The sequence below is a fragment of the Fundulus heteroclitus genome, chromosome 17, assembly GCF_011125445.2.
Source record: "Fundulus heteroclitus isolate FHET01 chromosome 17, MU-UCD_Fhet_4.1, whole genome shotgun sequence".
NCBI lineage: Eukaryota > Metazoa > Chordata > Actinopteri > Cyprinodontiformes > Fundulidae > Fundulus > Fundulus heteroclitus.
In genome coordinates, this window is record NC_046377.1 from 1,532,950 (window position 1) to 1,552,856 (window position 19,907).

Here is a 19,907-nt window from a genome sequence, read left to right on the forward strand (position 1 = left end):
TCTTGCTTAGCGACCTATTTGTAGATAAAGAAAACACAAGCACTGAATTAAAACTCAACCTTTTATTCAAGCAACCTTTTACCAAAACTGCAAGTTTTTACAAAAGAACGCGTGCTCTCTGAACTCTTTGAAGGAGGCGGAGCTTGGTTCCAGGGTCTGCGTTTGTGATTGGTTGGGAGGATGTCAAGACTGTAATACTAACCTACATGATAGGCTGGAATGCAAAAGGAAGGAAAACTGTTCTTCTATTGAACTCTTTATTGACCCTTTTTTCTATCATCGATATACGTCTATCGATCAATATATATTGTTATTGAATTATCGTCCAGCCCTATAGCAAAGGTCATTCTCTTTTTATAATTTGTTCCCATTTGTGGACATATGGATATCTAATACCAATTTCAAAAAGAGATGCAAACAAGTAATACTGAAAAACAGATCTTTTTTAATTTTCTGCAAAATCTAATAAGAGTTCTGATTAGGAATGAATGTAGACATGCCAACATTTATTACCAGGTGTGGAATCATCATTACTCAGCATTTTGATGGTATACGCTGTTTAAACCTTAGACATTTAGTTTGGTGCTCCTGAACACCATGGGGAGATCGAAAGAGCTCTCATATCAGCGGTTTCACTGCACAGAGAATGGTCAACAAGAGGACGGCATTCAAATCAACTGACAACATGTCCAGGTCAGGCTGTCCAAGTAAATTCAGAGAGCAAGATGCTAAAAGCAGTTTCCAAAATCCCTAAAAGGTCACCCGAGGACCTAATTTTAACTTTTACTCGTGGTGTGCAAGGAGAAAACCTTTGTTAACCAAAAAAAAAAAAAAATACATGGAGCAGAGACTGACATTTACCACACAGAATGCAGATAAACAGCTGTGACTGTATTCACAAAGATTCTCAGAGTCCTCAAAGAGCACCTTTCGTAACCTACAAGAGACGCCTTTATAGTTGGGCAGTTTGCGGTTTGCGTCTTTGTTCTGGTCTCCGTTTCAGAAAAAATGACTGAGATACCCTGAGTGGAAAGCTGCTGCTCTGAGTAGTTCTACCTCACGCTGTCATACTCAGGATTTTCGGTTTCAGAGCAGGTGATATCAGTCAGGTAACTAAACTCAGCGTCCAATCAACCCTGAGTTAAGCACGAGCCCGAGCATGAAAGAAGCCCTCATCAATGGAACGCAGATAACGTGACTCACCATGGCAACAGCAGGAAATAAGAAGCCAGGAAGTGGCATTAAAATCTTTAATGAAGGCATATGGAGAATATTAAAACATAAGAAAGAATGCTGTTGCATCAGAAAAAGCGAGTTGGCGGCAGAGAATTGCTGAAAAAAGTCAATGCATGAGTGATATGAGAGTTATTTGACAGAGAATTAAAGCTGTTTTCTCACATTACACTCATTCAACACAAAAGGGGGAGTGGGGGGTGGATTTTGATTATAAAAGGCATTGAAATGACATGACAGCAAATTCTGATTTAATTTAATCAGGTAAGTTTAAGTATTTCCTATGTTTAACCGTACTCAACTAAAGCATTAATTGGCTATTATCAACATATAGAATTAATGATGTGATGGTGTGAGTTATTGAAATAACTGATATGTTCATTCATCATTTTGCCAGAATTTGGCTTTACCCATCCTTCTAAAAATGTGTTGACACTGATTTTCTTGTTGGTGTATAATGTGTGCCAGCCTCATTTTATATTAATCGTATAGGCTATATATATATATATATATATATATATATATATATATATATATATATATATATATATATATATATATATATATTAAGTTGAATTAAAGGTGCCAATATTTAGGTGAAGAAATCTGCTGTATCCCTAACGGCGTTGGGGGGATATATGAATGGATATGAATGAATTCATGCACACATTTACACCCTGATGGTGGTGAGCTGTGTTAGTAGCCACAGCTGCCCTGGAGCAGACTGAGAGAAGTGAGGCTGCACAGCACCAGATGTTTGTGCTAAATCTCACTGCAGGAAATGTAAATAATTGAATGGCAATAAACACAGAACTGTGCCTTTAAGTGCATACTATGCATTCAAGAAAAAAACAATTTAAGGAGAATATTGTAAAACTAAATAATTGTTTTATTTTGGTAAAAATATTTTCATTCCTAATACACTCACATGAGAGTAACCTAAAATTAGTTGTTAGATTAATCAAATAATAGAAAAAAATAATAGAAAAAAATAATAGAGTAGTCGCTAAAAAAATACTCGCTAGGTGCAGCCGAACTCCTAATACAGTTTATCGTGGCTGTTTCAAGAAACAGAAACTATAAAAAGTAAACAACTCATTACTGGTGAACAGAAATTAATCACCGCAATTAAAGAGGCAAACTGGTTCTCAACAGAGATAAAACTGATAAAGGGATTTTCTATCCTTGTGGTTAAAGGTGCCCATCTGCTAGCAGGCATGGGAACATCCATGGTTATTCTTTGAGGGTTGGAACGTCGGAGCTAATCTATAATACTGAAACAAATAGGCGGACAATAGATGGAGATGGATGTGAGCCGTATAGCCGCTGGCGGACACATTGAGATGGATGAAGTGGAGCCCGTATTCTGGCAGTAATCTCAACTTTCTAAGGCCGGCAGTCTGCACGCACACCCCCTACCTGTGTGATGTGCTCATAATAGCCAGAGAGTCTGATTGGTAACAGACACCCACCAGCAGTGCTGTTATTCCCATTATGGACCTCATGCTGGGCTTTCTTGGTCATGACGCCAACTCTTGAGGTAACCAAGGAGGCAGTTATTTCTCTTTTCTTGATTTCACTGCTTGGTATTTACACAGCACACACAGAGAATAAGGCTGGCACCCAGAACAATATATTACATTTGACATATGATATTATGATGGAAAAATACACTTGTTGCCAAAGAATTATCCCCTTAAATGAATTTATAACTTCTAATGTTTAAATCAACTTAGCAGTGTCCAAGACATATTTTTGATGTATGACAGAGTTCATGATGGCAATAAGTTTGTGATCATTATGTGGTTCCAGAATAATACAATAATTTCCTGAGTGCGGCCTGTTTTTGCAGTTGATTGCTCTCTAATGCTCTTCATGTCACCAAATAAACTGACATACGAATGAAAAGAGCACAGAGGGAAGCATTTAGTGCCTCTCATCTGTTCTATGCAGCCAGGAAATGAAAAGGGCCGTACAGATGAGACACTTTGTCTTTGTACCATATAATTACAGTGGAGGAAAGTGGTTTGGCCAACATTGCAAAGTGAAGGGCCGGTCTCGACTGCATTAATCCATATTGTCTGATGTTGAGTTTGACAAAAGCACATCTCTCTGAAACACAATGCCATCCTTTGCATGTTATGGAAATTGTAATTTGTGAATGCGCTTTTCTTTGACTTGGTTTCAGACTACTTTAAAATAATTTTCTCTCTGTGTTTCTCTCTGTTTTTCTTCATTAACGAGTCTTTTTTGTGTAGAAAACAGAAATGGCATTAGAATTAGAAATACATGTTTAAAAACACCAGCAATCAACTGAATAAATAAAATAGCAAAAAAAAGAGCTTAAACAGACAATGCAATAAACTAAAAAAAAAATTAAATAATAATAAAAGTAGAAACAATAAACTACAAAAAAAACTTAAAAAGCAGATGTGTAAAAACGGTGTATAAAACAACAAAGTACGACACCATATTTATTTGTAAAGCGCTTTAAAAACAACACATGGTTGACCAAAGGGCTGCACAACGCTTAAAATACAAGGATAAAAACAATTAAAATTATCCCCCACATAAAAAAATTAAGAAAGCACAGTAAAATTACACAAAAAAGTGCATACAATGTCAGACTCACAATGTGTTAAAAGCCAAAGAGTAAAAGTGTGTTTTCAAATGAGATTTAAAAGCATCCACTGAGGGAGTTTGTTTTATCTGCAGAGGCAGATCATTCCAGAGCCACAATACCTCTCAATTTCCTCTGTGATTAGAAACCACTTACAACATCTAGTTAGTAGACCTGAGGGAGATGGGATATAGGTGTGCAGTAGGTTAGACAAATATGGGAGCTGTTATGCCATTATGACTTGACAAACTGAGAACGGCCAGATATAAAAGCACACCGGACCATTCTCCTGCCTTCTTGGGCCAGATGTGCTGAGAAGACGTTCAGTTGATTTCTGCGTGCTGCACGTGTTCCGTGATTCGATTCTTGGCCTCAACCTGCTTCCTCACCTGCCACCTTGGATTCCCTGGCTTTGACCTCCAGCTTATCTAACACTGATTACAAGGATTGCCCTAACTAAACTTACAGATCTGACCACAGTGAGTCTGACCAAGAGAACCACAAAATAAAGTCAACCTAACCTTGCCAACTGCCCAGTCTCTGCATCCATCCGTGCCTGAAGTATGTCATAAATGGAATGAACATCAGAGAAGTAGGACCTGATCTACCAGAGAACTGACCCTCTGATTCCCACCAATTGGTACTGCTGTGGAAGCAGAATATTATGACATACTGTATCAGTTGCTAAAAAAAATGGCATTACAAACACTTACGTAAGCAGATTCTGCGAAGTGACATGATTAGAAACTAGACTCAAACACTTTCAAGATTTTATACTCATCCAAGCAGGAAGACTCAATTACAATTACTAAGTTTAGGGCCCGCTAAAATTTTTATTTATACCACACAACAAGCAGTGTTTTTAAGATACCTAATTGTTATGCTTTAAATATATAGTAATATTGAATAAATCGGAATGTTTTTTAAAAAAGTATATTTATTTCAGTAACTTTTGCAGCTTTGTGAAACACATTATATAGATGAATTCAATTCAAATCAGTTTTATTTATATAACGCCATACTTCATACTTCATTCACAACTACTTTTTCAAGAATTTTAGATAGAAAAAAAAAGATTAGATATAGGTCTGTAATTTATTAAGTCATCTTGATCAAGAAAGGGTTTCTTAAGTAAAGGTTTAATAACAGCTACTTTAAAAGTCTGTGGTGCATATGCAATTACTAAGGATAGCTTAATCATGTCTAAAATGGGAGCATTAATCAAAGGGAATACTTCCTTAAATAACTTGGGATTGGGTCCAACATACAAGTTGAAGGTTTAGATGAAGCAAACATTTTAGAAGGCTCAGAAAGCTCTACTGCGTCTAAACAGTCCAGATACCGATCAGGGTCTAAAGATTCCTCCAACGCTGCCTCAATAACTGAGAACGAGGTAATCATGTTTGCGAGGATGCCAATGATTTTATTTTTAATGGCATCAATTTTATGTATAATGAATCCCATAAAGTCATTACTGCTAAGAGCTAAGGGAATTAGGGGAGCAGTGGCCTAGTGGTTAGAGCACAGAGCTTCGGTACCAGAGGTTCTGAGTTCAACTCCCACAAGCTGCCATTCTGGGTCCCTGAGCAAGACTCTTAACCCCCAATTGCTCCCCAGGCGCCACACAGTGGCAGCCCACTGCTCCCCAAGGGGATGGGTTAAGATGCAGAAGTGAATTTCTCCATTGTGAGATTATAATTATTATTAATGATAAAAATATGCTGCTCTAACTCTGTGAAGGGTCTTTTTATACAACAGTAGACTGTATTACCAGATTAGGTTGGATTCCACTAGATGTGTAGAGCGCCATTTTCTCTCAAATTTCCTGTCGTTGTACTTGAAAGAACCCAGCTCTAAATTAAACCAGGGAGCCAGCTTCCTGTGAATAATCATGTTCTTTCTCAAGGGGGCTACGTTGTCTAATACAAAACGCAATGAGAAAGTGACACCGTTAACAAAGGCGTCAATTTGTGAATGGGAAGAAACAACATTGCTGCGAACTGCTGGGCATTTCTGTGATACTGAGGAAATTAAAAGGGGTACAGACTCTTTAAAGTTTGATACAGCATTATCTGATAAATTTTACTATAATAAAACCTTATTTCGGGGGCGGAGAACTCAGTTAAATTAAACTCAAATGTTATTAACAATGGTCAGATAGAACAGGGTTGTGAGAAAATACTGGTATTTCTTCACAATCACTGCCATATGTCAGTACGAGGTCCAAAGTATGAAGGCAAGAGCGCATCAGTTTGTGCACATTTTGAGCAAAACCAATTGAATCTAGGATAGTTTTAAAGGCTACATTAAGTTTATCACATTTATCACAGTGTATTAATGTTAAAATCCCCCACTATAATAATGTTGTCAGTGTTTAACACTAAATCAGATAGGAAGTCTGAGAACTGATCTAAAAACTGAGAATTACACACAGGTTAATACCTCTAAGCCTTTATTTCGGTTAATAATGGTTATTTGTTTGTTTGTTTGTTTGTTGCAGAAATGTGTGGGATTAATGAAAAGCATGTTTAATACCTGCTTGGTGGTTGCTATTTTCAAAGCGTATTTTAATCTGACAAAAGAGCCTAATCAAAACATATATTCTTACTTATTGAATATGACTGTATACATCTGATTATCATGTGTATGACTGTGAAGGTAAAGATGTGACATTTCGTTTAAATAGGGCTAATGAGAAGTATCTGAGAACAGTATGCGCCCAGGACAACAACCTTGATGTAGTCCACACGAAATGGGGATACAACAGAAAACAACCTCACCAACTTGTACACTCTGTTAGGTATCTTATAAGATCTTAACCAGACCAGTGTACAACCTTTAATGCAGACATCTTCAGATAGGAAATCAAAACACTGGGATCTACAGTATCAAAGCCAGATAAAGCAAAATCACATGTCAAAGGACTCAAAAACCTTCAGAGCTCTGCTGTTTCAGTGATGTGCAGAACTTTAAAACCAAACTAAAACACTTTCACAATATTCTGTGCATCAGAAAATGGGTTTTATTTTCAGATGAATTTATTGTTATTCTATCAAATAACTACGCTAAAACACCCAATATTTGTGAAAAAACAAAACATTTCTGGTTCTTTAAGTCCTGTAAGTTCTGTTGACACACTGCACTATAGATATAAGGAAACAACAGTTGGAATGATGATACATTATGTGAACAACTGCTATAAATGGTAGTCTTACCCAGTGTTGGATCATACTCCCAGATGAAGCGCCTTGTCAGAAACCTCACCACCAAAGCTGCAAAATCAAGAAGAAAAATCAAGACTGACATATGAAAATCAGACCTGTAAAATTGAACAGCTGGCAGCAATTTCTTTCAAATTTATGCTAAACACAATATTTTCTCATACCAGGTTTTGTGTCTCATGATTTTTCAACCATCAGATCATAATAGCACTAACCATATTAGGCTGCTGCTTTAGTAAGCTCTACCCCAGTAGCTCATCAGCAGTGGATAACCCACCAAGAGTCTAATAGAGATAAACTAATTTCATTCCTTTTTTGCATCTAAATGCTTAAACCCGATTGAGCAGCTCACCTTGATTAAAGCCCAGTTCAAACAGCAGGATGACACATCAGGTCCCAGGAGTTCATCCTGAGCTTCTTATGTACATGGTAAAAACTCTGTCCTTTTACATCAACTGGCCTTACAAGTAAAATGGATGTCCTCAGAGTGAGCCTGTGACTCACTGTCTTAATGGTTTACCATCAACAAGTGATTTGCTGCGCGGAAATGTTGAGCCCCTTTACTCGGACCGAATTAGACTGTCATTATCTGTTTATCACTCGGACCAAACAGCTCAGTGGGAGAGGGAGGGAAGCTCCAGAGGCAGATGTTAAATGTGCAGTTCTATCTGACAACAACAGTAGTTCAGCCTTTGGTTCAGGTAATGGGTGAGGAGATTGCCACACTGCCTATGGAGAGAAATTTTTTATTTGACATGGAAATGGAAGAAAATTCCATTTTACTGTCAAATGCTTTGTCAAATGCTTTGACAAATAAGTAGTAAAATTATACCCGCATTACAATGGGCAAACAGACTGTTCACTTTACACATTTTTGGTAAGAGTGAGATAAAAGACATGGGAGCTGCATACCGGAGTGTTTGCAAAAAGTGAAAGTATGAGAAAGTACAGACCGCTGGCCTGATGTTGCCATTACCAACTGTTGATGTCAGCAGACACCTTATAACTGAGATTCGGCATACACATCATGCTTTTAATGTGTAAAATAATATATTGTTTATTTGCAGGTCCAGTCAATGGGAATGCCCCTGTATGATGCACAAAAATACATCCATCGATTGTCTTTACCTGCTTATCCATGCAGTGGTGGTGGTACACAGGGAGAACATGCAAACTCTATGCAGAAAAAAACAGGATTTGAACCCTGGACCTTGTTGCTGCTGTGCAGTCCATGTGATGCAAACACTAGGGAAAGATTATGTGTCGCTGAGCTAGTATGTATATTTATGTTTGCAACCACAGCCTCAATTTCTTTACAGAACAAAACACACTAATTGGTACAAATTAAATAGTAGGTATTATCTTACCTGCAGTATATAACAATATATAACATCACATCATTGCATTTGTGTCGAGGAGATATTAAGATTTTTTTGTTTGTTTTTTTAAGAAAGGAAAAACACTGGCATTATGAATTTAAGGAATACATCATGGCTGCTCTCTATCTTAGCGTGTTTTTTTACTGGGTCCATCACCCAACACAATGGCCACACATACACGGCAACCTTGGCATCTCATATTTAATGTTGATCCAGCCACTGGCAGCCCTCCCATCTCTGTCTCCAGGCTTGCAACTAAGGATCGGTGTGAGACACCTGCATCTGTCCAGACTTAAAATCTTACTGATGGTGTTCAATCAAGCCATGAGGAAAATCAAACTGAAAGTTGCAAACAACATGAAACATGATTTTTTTTCAGGCACCCAGGGACTGCCTCTCAGGGCAGGGATGCTCATTGTTAGGATGTATCTCCCTCTTTGTCCGTAGACTATGAAAGCATCCACGTTGGAGTGATTGGCAAACATGGGCGGAGTCCAGTATTGCAGCTAAGTACAGCCTGCTGTTACACATTGGAACCTAACCAGCCGACTGCCATGGAAACAGGCTGCTTGCAACCTTTTCCCCAGCATTTGCAGGAGAAAAGATAATCTGAAGTCATCATTCACACTGTGCAGGCCCTCCAGAGAACGAACACAGCGATGCTGGGAAGGCCAAGTTGCGCCCCCCTCCCCCTTTCAGGCCAAGTGCAGGCCCTCACAAGAAGCAGCTACACCAGGGATGCCGACTCACAGCCCAAGCGCAGACAACTGGAGCCCAGTTCACAAATGACGATCTTTTCCCCCTGAGCCAGCCAGCTCCTCACCCCTGGTCGAAGAACCAGTTTCACCCTGGAATCATTCACTGCAACTGGACACCCCATCGCCACAACCAGACAAAGACAGAGGTTTGGCAGAGAACTTATAGTGAGAGTTGTAGGGGATTAATCATTCAAAGTGGTTTACTTAATGTGCTTTCACTGTGTTTCTAAAGGTTTACTGAGCTAATGCGCTAGCATTCTTGAAACAAAGCTTTGCTGATTTGGTTTTACCATGTCTTACGGTTATAACCAACCTTTTTTTCATAAGGGTTTTACACATCGATGGGAAAGTAATGTTGTGTTTTCCGGTCTTTTCACTATGGCCAAATAGAGGTTAAAAGTATTTTTGAATTAGCGCTCAATGTCCACTAGCATAGCGCTATTAGCCTTCCGAATAACATTAGTGCTACCACCGAATAAATGTGACTACTGTTCTTTTTGAAACATAATGCTTGTTTTCGTTTTGCTCCGCCATGGTTCAATGGTTCTATGAGCATTATTATATCAATAGGGAACATGAATGTCTATTTAATGATGTTAGTGCAACGTTGGGATTAAACCCAAGCTAATGTAAACATTGGCCACAGGAAGTGCCCCGACATGTCAGTTCCGGTCGCTCATTATTAGCTTGGAGGGTTAATCCTAAACTACCAATTTGAGTTTTAATCATTTACGAGACAAATAATCTGAATAATAAAAAACAGGTCTCGTAAAGGTTATTGATTCTTACTGAGCAAATCAGGGCTTTGAACCGGTTCAAGGAACGAAAATGAAAACCGGGAACTTTTTGTATTTTACAGGGAACAGAAATGAAACCGGAAACGTTATTATTTTTTATGTTCTGGAACTGAAGCACTTATTTAAAAATAATGGTAACCAGTTAATACCGGTTTTATTTCGTTCCTCAAAGTTTTCGTTGCCTAATTAACTAAAAAAAAAAACTAATTATTTTCTTGCACACGTTTAACCTGACTCCGCCAGCTGTATGTCGCTCCGCCTAGCTTCACTAACATACATCTGGGACATCGCCCATAGAAAGTGATTTCTCCAACCAATTTTATTGTCTGGCCAATCAGGACGCAGGGCTGGAGTTTCATGGATGTGACGTAGTGGAGATGCGACCATGACGTGAGACTGTTTTGATAGCAATGGCGGCTCGTCGAGGAAGCAAGCATTAACATTGATGCTGCTATTTCTTCCATGTTGTCCAATCTACCTAATATTGTTTCATTAAAAGAACATCAGAGAACGCCTCTGAAGGCTTTTGTTGGTGGAAACTATGTTTTCCCCCTTCTCCCGACCGAATTTGGCAAGTTTTGTTTTCCGGGGCGCGTCCGCAGCGGACATCTTGTCGGTTAGTGGTTAGCGCGAACCATGTTAGGAGGCCTTTAGTCTTCAACGCAGTCGGCCCGGGATCGACTCCGACCTACGGCGCTTTGCCGCCTGTCATCCCCCCTCTTCCTGTCAGCTCACTGTCAATAAAACGTGTGCAACTAGAGCCGCAAACACATAAAAAAAAAGTATTTTTTTCCTACGTCGCTCTCACAGCGTCACGGGTTGACTTCGGTGTGAATTGTTGAAATAGCACGTCGATAAAGATGACAGACAAGTGGCTTATCCAATCATATGCAAGGGATATGCCTTTATTGAAGGCCCAGCCTTCAATAAAGGCAATTCCTATGGAGGTGTCCCAGATGTATGTGAGTGAAGCTGGCGGAGTCAGGTTAGCGCACGTACCATGTCGGCTGAGGTTCACTTCCTGTGTGACATCACATCACACATTCGCTGACTGAATGGAGAGAGAGCGGTGTCTCCACTAGAGCTACACATCTTAAGTAAGAGGTAAATTACGATCCATCATTAAGTAAAACGCTCATTCCAAACACAATATCAATAGCTATATTTGTCAAACAAAAGGAACGAAATTAACCGTTCCGGGAACAGTATTTTTTTGTTCTAACCGGTTTGGGAACGTCAATTTATTGGTGGAACTCATAACCGGAAACGTTATAATTACGTTTCTGTTCGGATCGAACCGATTGGGAAAATAAATCGGTTCAAAGCCCTGTCCTTTAAATGTTATTTCCTTGAATAATGTTTTATTTAACTCAGATTTGCATTGTGAATGGGTTGAACACACCAGATGTTCTAAATTATTCAAGCTAATGTGATCTCATTGCATTTATTCTTTAAGATGAACTTTGGTTCTCCAACTTAGATGTGCAGTGAACCAGGATTCTCTGAATCATTCTGATGATGGTTTTCAAGTATTTTACTTATCCTTTTGTTTCTTAGAGAAGATTTGTTGATTGAAATATAGTGTTAATTTAGATAAACAGCATTCTATAGTGATGTTCTCTGGATGATCATTTTATTTCTCTTAATAAATTCTTGAACTTGAAGAGAAGTTGTCACTCATTTATCCTATATGCGTGCAGTATGCTGTTAAAAGAACGCCAGTGCTCGAATCACCCTTTTAACTATTGTCCTAATATCAGCTGTTGGTCTAATATTTACTAGACAATACCTAACAGACTGAGAGTTATTTATTAAACATTAAAAAACTGAAAACCGTGCTGAAAGAGCTTGAACGTCATGATGCAGAGTCATACTACCTAGACGCCCACCCGTTTCTTGGGTGATGACATGCATAGCTTTTTTTCTTTTTCCAACTTGGCACTCACCTCCCTGCTGGATGACAGGATCTCTCCACAACTGTCGGAGTCGTTACTGTCATCATGGGATGCAGTGGGAAAGTACGTAAGCAGAATGGCAAATGCTTGTTGTAGCAACAAGAGACTGAAAATATTGGGAAATGGTGGGGGGGGGGGTCCTACTTTAAATTGTAGGAACAATATGATGTCTTTAGACATCATAAATAGAACTCAATAAATATTTGCCTTTTCTTGTCCCACAGAGAGGTGGGACCTCCTTCCTCTCAAATAGATTTTTACCAAACATGGTATAGCGTACCATTTCTATGCTGATGATTGTCAACTTTATTTGTCAATTGCTAAAAACAGCCACTGCCCCCTGACACCCATTCTTGCCTGTCTGGGTGATGTCAAGGCTTGGCTGTCAAAAAACTTTCTGATGCTTAATGAGAGCAAGACAGAGGTGATGGTGTTTGGAAGAGCCATCACTGACTTGGGACTTTTCAACCGTTTTTATCTTTTAACCTCTTTGAGCAGGTTTTACACTGTTTTATTTCTAGCCGTCTGGACTACTGCAATGCACTTTATTCAGACATTAGTCAACGAGCTCTCTCCCGTCTGCAGTTAGTCCAAAATACAGCGGCTCGTCTTTTAACGGGGACCAGAAAACATCAACATGTTACACCAATTCTTGCATCTTTGCACTGGCTCCCTGTTCGTTTTAGAATTGATTTTAAGATTTTATTGTTTGTGTTTAGAGCCTTGAATGGGATGGCTCCTCAATACATCACCGACCTCCTCCAGATTTATTCTCTGGCACGTGCTCTGAGGTCTGAGGGCCATCTTCAGCTAATAGCGCCTAAGACGAGGCTAAAAACCAGAGGGGACAGAGCCTTTTCTGTAGTTGGCCCCAGACTTTGGAATACTTTGCCACTCCATATACGAACTGCCTCCACAGTGGAGTGTTTTAAGTCTCGTCTTAAGACCCACTTTAACTCTTTGGCTTTTAATACCGCGTATTTGTGTGGTCCTCTGTGTCGTTTTAGTTTATTTAATTAGATTATCTTTATTTTATTTTTTGCTATGTACAGCACATTGGAAACCTTTTCTGTTGTTAAATGTGCTATATAAATAAAGTGGATTGCATTGATTGGAAATCTGTTTCTGCATTTAGCCATCCCTTAGAAAGCAGTGTGCTGCAACACCGAGTGGCACAGAGGAAGCTGTATGTGGTCAATGGCCTTTCTCAGGGACCCAGAGGGACAGAGCAGGTTTTGAACCAGCAACCTTTGCAGCCTCACCAAGATGCAAATGCCTAGCTCCCTAACCACTAAGCCACCACTCTCTAAAACCTTGGTATACCTTAATACCAGTAACAGGTCCCAAAGTGCTACAAGTGGTGTGACGTTTAACAAGAAAAGTAGAACTTGACAAAAGCCCATGTCTGCTGGGCGGGGGTGGGGGGGGGGGGGGGGGGGGGGGTACTGGGGTTCTTGTTTTAGAATGTATTTGGTTTAGATTTCCTAGGCAATGTGAACCACAGAAACTTTTTTTGCACAATTTCTCATTTGCATAAACAGCAGGTCAGGTAAGGCCCAGAAGCGCTGCTTATCCTCATCTGTAACTCATTTCCAGACAAAGGACCAACAAGTAAGGGACTGAATCCCACTGCAGAACTCCCTGCTACAGATTGGCAGAGTTTCAGTTCTCTGAGAGAGCTGCCATGTACCAAAGTGTTTTCTGATGGACTGGGTGGCCCGAGTGAGTATCTGTGTCCTCATTTAAACTTGTCCCATTTTGAGGGGAACAATGAGAGGCAGCATTACTTCTGAAAGCTTCCTTTGAACTGTGAACAAAGATCCATTTTAGCCGGGCCTGTTTTCCAATTAAGTGCAGAAAGGACAATGAAGAAAAACTATTGTGTAAGCTAGAGTGTCTGTGTCACGATTCATTACGCTTCTAAAGAAGTCAAGTCCGGGATTTGAGAGCTTGGCGACTGATTTGGATGTGCCGAGGTCATGAGGAAAGGTCTGTCTCGTTATCCAAACAGGTTTTGTACTCAGCCGTGCCATTCCTTACTTTTCTTGTTGATTTTGTTCCACAGTAAATCCCATCGACCTCGCTCCTTTAAGTCTTAGTGTTTTCATGCCCTGAAAGCAAAAGAGCAGCTGATAATTTGTCAAGCTTTTGAGAAAGGCCTTGTTGTTTCGGCCTGAATGTTTGCGACAGCGTCCTGAATTCCAGGTAGATGGAGCAATCAATGGGGTGTGAAGTAATCTCCTCATTAGTGGTAACTGTACCTCCTGCTTTTCACCACTGCTTGAAAAAAATGAACACAAGGCAGCGAAAAGCTTTTTCTTTCAGTGCGTCACTTTGGACAGTGTGGCCCATATTCAGGTAAAAAGAAAATCCCAGGCTTGCGTGCATACTGTTGAAGCTCATAATTAAAATACTGCAGATAAACAGGGATGAAACACGGAGCCTCTGCTTCTTGCAATGCATTATGATATGATTCTAATTTAGTCAAAAACATTGTCAGAGGTTGCGCCAGTCAGTGCTTTTTTTAATGATTGGACTAATGACAGCCATCTGGAAGATATTAATAAAAAGGTTACTGCTTGTCTGATTTATCCATGTCTAGGTCGGATTTGATTTGTGCCATATGTCAAAGTCCAGTCGTGGCGCAGCATATGAAGCATATCTGCTGGATCATTGATGTTCCCCTCCTTTGGTGCTTAATCTGTTTTTGAACAGTGTCACTGATAGCAGAACTAGCCTAGACCATTACCCCTGGCCCCTAAAAAGGCTTCGTTTATTTTTTTTCTGTTTAATTATCAAACTTTCATTGGGATTGCATTTTCTGTGACATTGTCATAAGCTAAAAACTATAATGACTTTTTGGTCCCAGTCTACACTATAACACAAATATATTTAACACGAGGACATTTTCTGCTGAATAGTTCTTTTTCAAAAGTTACTTTATTCTCAGTTTAAAAAAAGGGATGTCCACAGAGTCGCTGGGAGTCCCTGGGCTGGACAAACACAAGGGCTTCAAACAGGTGTTTTCCAAACTATTGACTATAAAAAAGATAGGGCTGGAGCCTATCTCCAGCAGCCATTAGGTGAGAAGTAGGGTACACTCTGGAAAGGCCAGTGCATCACAGGACCAGTGTTGTATAGTAACAAAGTAAAAATACTTCACTACTGTACTTAAGTATGTTTTGGAGTACTTTATACTTTTTTCGAGTATAACATTTTTTGATAACTTTTACTTTTACTTCACTTTATTTCTGAGCTTAATTGCATACTTTTACGCCAATACATTTTCAATGTTTGGTTTAGTTACTCGCATCTAATAGCAGAGAGTCCTAATTTTCTTAACTAAATGATAACTGCAGGTGTATCTATTAGCAGGTTTACCACTTCCTGTAGGTTAACTGGACCTGGTTTATCACTAAACCATGTTCTTAGTATACACCCCCTGGTCTAAATTCTGCCTGCACTTGGTTGTGTACAATTTTAAAGTGCATAGCACTGATCTTACTTGAAGAAGGAAAACTGAAAGCTTACAAAAAGGTTGTATTTTCTGTCTAAACTTGGTCTAAATTTCTCCTGCACTTGGTTGTTTATGTTATTTTAAGTGAATTTGACCTTCACAGTTTACCAAAATCTAAAAATGTCATTCAAACTGCATTTGCTTAGTTTAACTTTTTACTTATACTTTTTATTACATTACTTGAGTACATCTATTTTTACAGTAATTTTTATACTTAAGTACAAGACATTTCAGATACTTTAAGACTTTTACTCAAGTAACATTTCAGTCAGTGACTTGGACTTTTACCAAAGTCATATTTTGGAGAAGTACTTATACATTTACTTGACTCCGAGATTTTAGTACTTTATACAACCCTGCACAGGACAACACAGAGATCAACAGCACAAACAAACATCTACTACTATTTGAACCAAAGGACAATTTAGACAGACCAATTAACCTAACAGCTCTGTTTCTGGACTGTATGAGGAAGGGGGGTACCCAAAGAGAACTCAAGCATACACGGGGAGAACATGAAAACTCCATACTGGGTGGGAATCAAGCCCACAACCTTCTTGCTGCAGCAGAGCTACCAGGTGCTCAACACTCCTGCTGTTTTCCCAAAAATGGAATTGTCTAACTTTCCTTTGAGGTGCTTTTATACGGTATACTTTCATGTACATGAGCAATACACAACGATCTAAAAACGATTATGTAATTTCCCTGAGAGTGTTTCAATAACGCAGGCCTGACATTGTTTATTTTATGATATGCTGGGTTAAATTAACTGTGTAAACATGAGACCATGCACATTATAGCCTATATTATTATGAATATTGTTTTGGAAAATATAATCTCCATGCAGACAAAGCATGAAAAGAGTTGTGAAAAGAGTTGAGAGCATGAACCAAAATACAACACCCAAAATAAAGAACTAAAGTAAATAAAGAAATAAAGTAATCACAAAGTCTGGCCACCACATAGCTCAGCAGTAAAACTGGTGCACCATATGCAAAGGCTACAGTCCTCAACCCAGTTGTCCCCTCCTCAGTTCCCAGCCCTGGGCCATTTGCTGCATGTCTCCTGTTTCTCTCTCTGCTCTTCTTCCTGTCTAACTACTAATGACTAAAGGCCACAAAAACTTTTTAAAAGTAATCACAAAGCCTTTGGGATCATGCCAAAATGCTAATGTGGAGACCCACTTCGTGCATGCCCTATGTCACTTTTTGTGCCAGAAACCACAACGATGAAGACATTTTTTGGGATGGTTCTCCACACCTGTCACACTTTGACCTGAATCTTTTTCCATTAAACTTAACCCATGTGTTGCAGGAATCGTTTCCTTTTTGATTTTCATATCAACATTATTGCAACCTACAGGCACATCCTTTGCGTCACAGTGTTGATGTTTTTTTTTTGTTTTTTTTTTACAGAATAGAAAATACCTTGCAGACACAGGCCAGAAAATATCAGTCTAAAGGCTGGTTCACACGGCAGGATTTTAAAATAGTCGGCTGATTTTCAAAGCCTGAGAGACACCACACATAAAAATTAAAAAAAAAATCCTAGATAAAACATGTTCGTTCGCGCAGTGTGTGGTGTCCGGTCCGACGGCAAGCGCAACACACCACACACAAACAGATTTCACTTAAGATCATTCAGATGTCAGATGGGAAATCTTGCGAATCCTCTCAAGATCAAACGAGAGTTCAGAGTAAATAAACATGGACGACCAGGAAGAATAATGGCAATAGTCTGGGGACTGTTTTTAACAGAGAAAAAAACATAAAAACAAAAGGCGTTGGTTAAAGAAGTAATAATTTTAATTAGCTTTTTAAATATTTTTTCATAGATTTTTAGACTATGATGAAAAGGCACTATTAGCTCTGGCGACATCTGTCTTAACTTACCAGTTGTTAATGTGTTGGTCAATGCAAAGAGCTTTGAAATCAGATAGTGTCTTTGGGTATTGTGCTCCTTTTGTGGTAACATCTGTCTGGCCCTTGCACTCTGCTGCTTTAGGATGTCAGCAGATGACATCTGGTCAGCAGCTGCTGTTGAATGAGGCAGCATAAGCAGACTCATCAATGGTGACTTGCTGTCCTTTGACAATATTAATAAATGGTAAAATGGACTGAATTTATAAATGGGCTAAGTGGAAGACAATGGATGGATGGAACGTTTTCGACATCACGAAAGCATCTAAAATATCATGTAGTTCATCTCAACAAGTAGCCTAAAACTAGAACTTAAACTATGAAAATGATTCATAAAATCTTTTGTTCTTTAATTTTTTTAGTTGAGTGAGGGTTTGTCAATGCAACTGCGTCTTCTGATTCAGCTCTAACTTGATGTAGGGAAGATGAAGATAGTAGGCGGGATCCAGTGAGGCCTTTGGCAGGAATGTGAAACTCGGGCGTTTTTAGGCATTTAAGGACTTCAAGTGAAGCATTTTCAACATATGGTAAATTAACACTTTAGCACCTTCAGGAATGTAGTCTGTAGAATCTGATCAGTGCATGGCATTGCTTTCTTACTGCTTAAAACACAGAAACCAGCTAGAATTGTAAAGATGTTATGATGCTTAAATCCATCCAAAAGACACACACATCTTTGGATTACCTGTCTTCCTTAAAGTGCTATATAAAAAAATGGCATTATCAAAATATTATTTTGGCAAGAAAACACTGTGTCTGCATATTTAATATAATTTCTACAGCGTAAAATGTATGGCTGAACAACTCCCTCCTGGTGCTGTTAAAATCAATGCAAGGTTTTCTTTTAAAACAAAGGTTCTTTTTTAGATTTTTATTAAATTTTGTTCTGTTTTGGGGTGATTTATAGTTACTTAGTTGTGCAAAGACTGATCTGATTTGGACAAATTCTGAATCTCAAAAACTTTACGGCTGTGAGTGGATGAATGCAAGACAATCCAGTTTACAGTTTTACATCAAACGCATCCAGGGGACATGTTTTTCCTAAAACATTATCCTTTATCAAAACCTTATCCTTTATCAAAAGTGACCTAATCGCATTAGCAGCAGAGCGCTGGACTAATCGCAAACAAAGCCGGAGCAATTAGTGGCGCCTATGGCTCTGTTCTGGGTTGGTGCTGTGTTACTCATTGAACGGTCCCTATTGATTTTTTAATGGCATCAGACGGACACCCACAGCTCTTTCGTTCCCTCTCTTAAGAAAAATACCCCTTTAGAGGCTCTCCCAGAGGAGGGCTGCTGCACTCAAGTTCTGTATGTATTGTGTTAATGTCATGTTGGGTCATGTCATACAGCAAGTTGTGCTGATTAGATGCAAGGAGGACAGGCTGGATCAAAAAAATTCAAGAAAAGTACATATGCAGGGGATTTTTAAGGCACAGTGATAAGCAAGTCCGTTTAAATATTTATCTGAAATATTTATATAAATAATCAAATACTTTGTAATATAACATAATAAAAGACTGATTAAAATACAGTGTCACAGGGATTAATAAGAATTTAATTACTTAACTACCCTCCCTGCTGAATTACAGGTTTTTTGTGTGATCCAGCATTACTGATGCGAGAAGATGAAACTGAACTTTGTCACAAGCGGAGAAGTTGCAAAGGTGGGAAGTCTCATCTTACTCATGCAATTTTCCAAAACATAACAGTGTGCAATGTTGTGAAAAAACATTTGCACCCCTTCTAGGTTTTGACTTTTGAACCACTTAAAAGTTTCAGATCATAAATCAAATGTTAATATCAGACAAAGAGAACCTGAGTAGAAACAAAAGCAGTTTTCAATTAATTATTTAATTTATTTGGAGGAAGAAACGCACCTGGCCCATTGTGAAATTATATTTGTTTGTTAAATCTTAAATTAACTGTGTTAAACCATATCTTTGGTTCAGTATTACTAGCCACACCCAGGCCTGACTTCTAAGCAGGACCTGTCAGACAACATGAAGTGGGGTAAAAGATTTCAACAACAAACAATGCCCTCATCTAAACAAACTCAAGAGCAGATTGGGAACAGGGTCAGTGATATTAATCTGGAAAGAGTTAATCTGGAAAGAGTTACAAAGCCATTCTTCCCTTTGAATTTAAGAGGACCATAGTGAGACACATTGTCCAGAAATCACTCTTTAGATTATAAAAGTTGTTGATCCATGATCCATGTGGAGGGGGGGTTACTGCTTTCTAATTAATGCCAGTCTTAGGGTACCGTCATACAAGATGAAGAGCCTGCAATGCTCTCCACAACCTACATGACCAATTAAATTGTGTCTGGATTGCATTTGTAGGAACAGCTTGAGACATATAATGGCACAATTTCCCAGGACAAATCTCTTTGAGTGTTTCAGAATAAATCAAACTGCAGGAAAGTCACAAAAAGCTGACAATGCTATCACCACGATGGGGTTGACAATGCTAGATAACCAAGCCACAGTGGTGCCCTCAAAGTCC

At 38.9% G+C, this 19,907-nt stretch overlaps 1 protein-coding gene across 1 annotated transcript in view; it reads right to left on the reverse strand.

Moving 5' to 3' along the window:
* Positions 1–19,907, reverse strand: part of rerg (RAS-like, estrogen-regulated, growth inhibitor) — an 81,464-nt gene that overhangs the window by 18,165 nt on the left and 43,392 nt on the right. Inside the window, exon 3 of the mRNA XM_012867762.3 lies at positions 7,069–7,125. Within this exon, the coding sequence (XP_012723216.1) occupies positions 7,069–7,125 (57 nt within the window). The remainder of the gene's footprint in view (positions 1–7,068; positions 7,126–19,907) is intronic.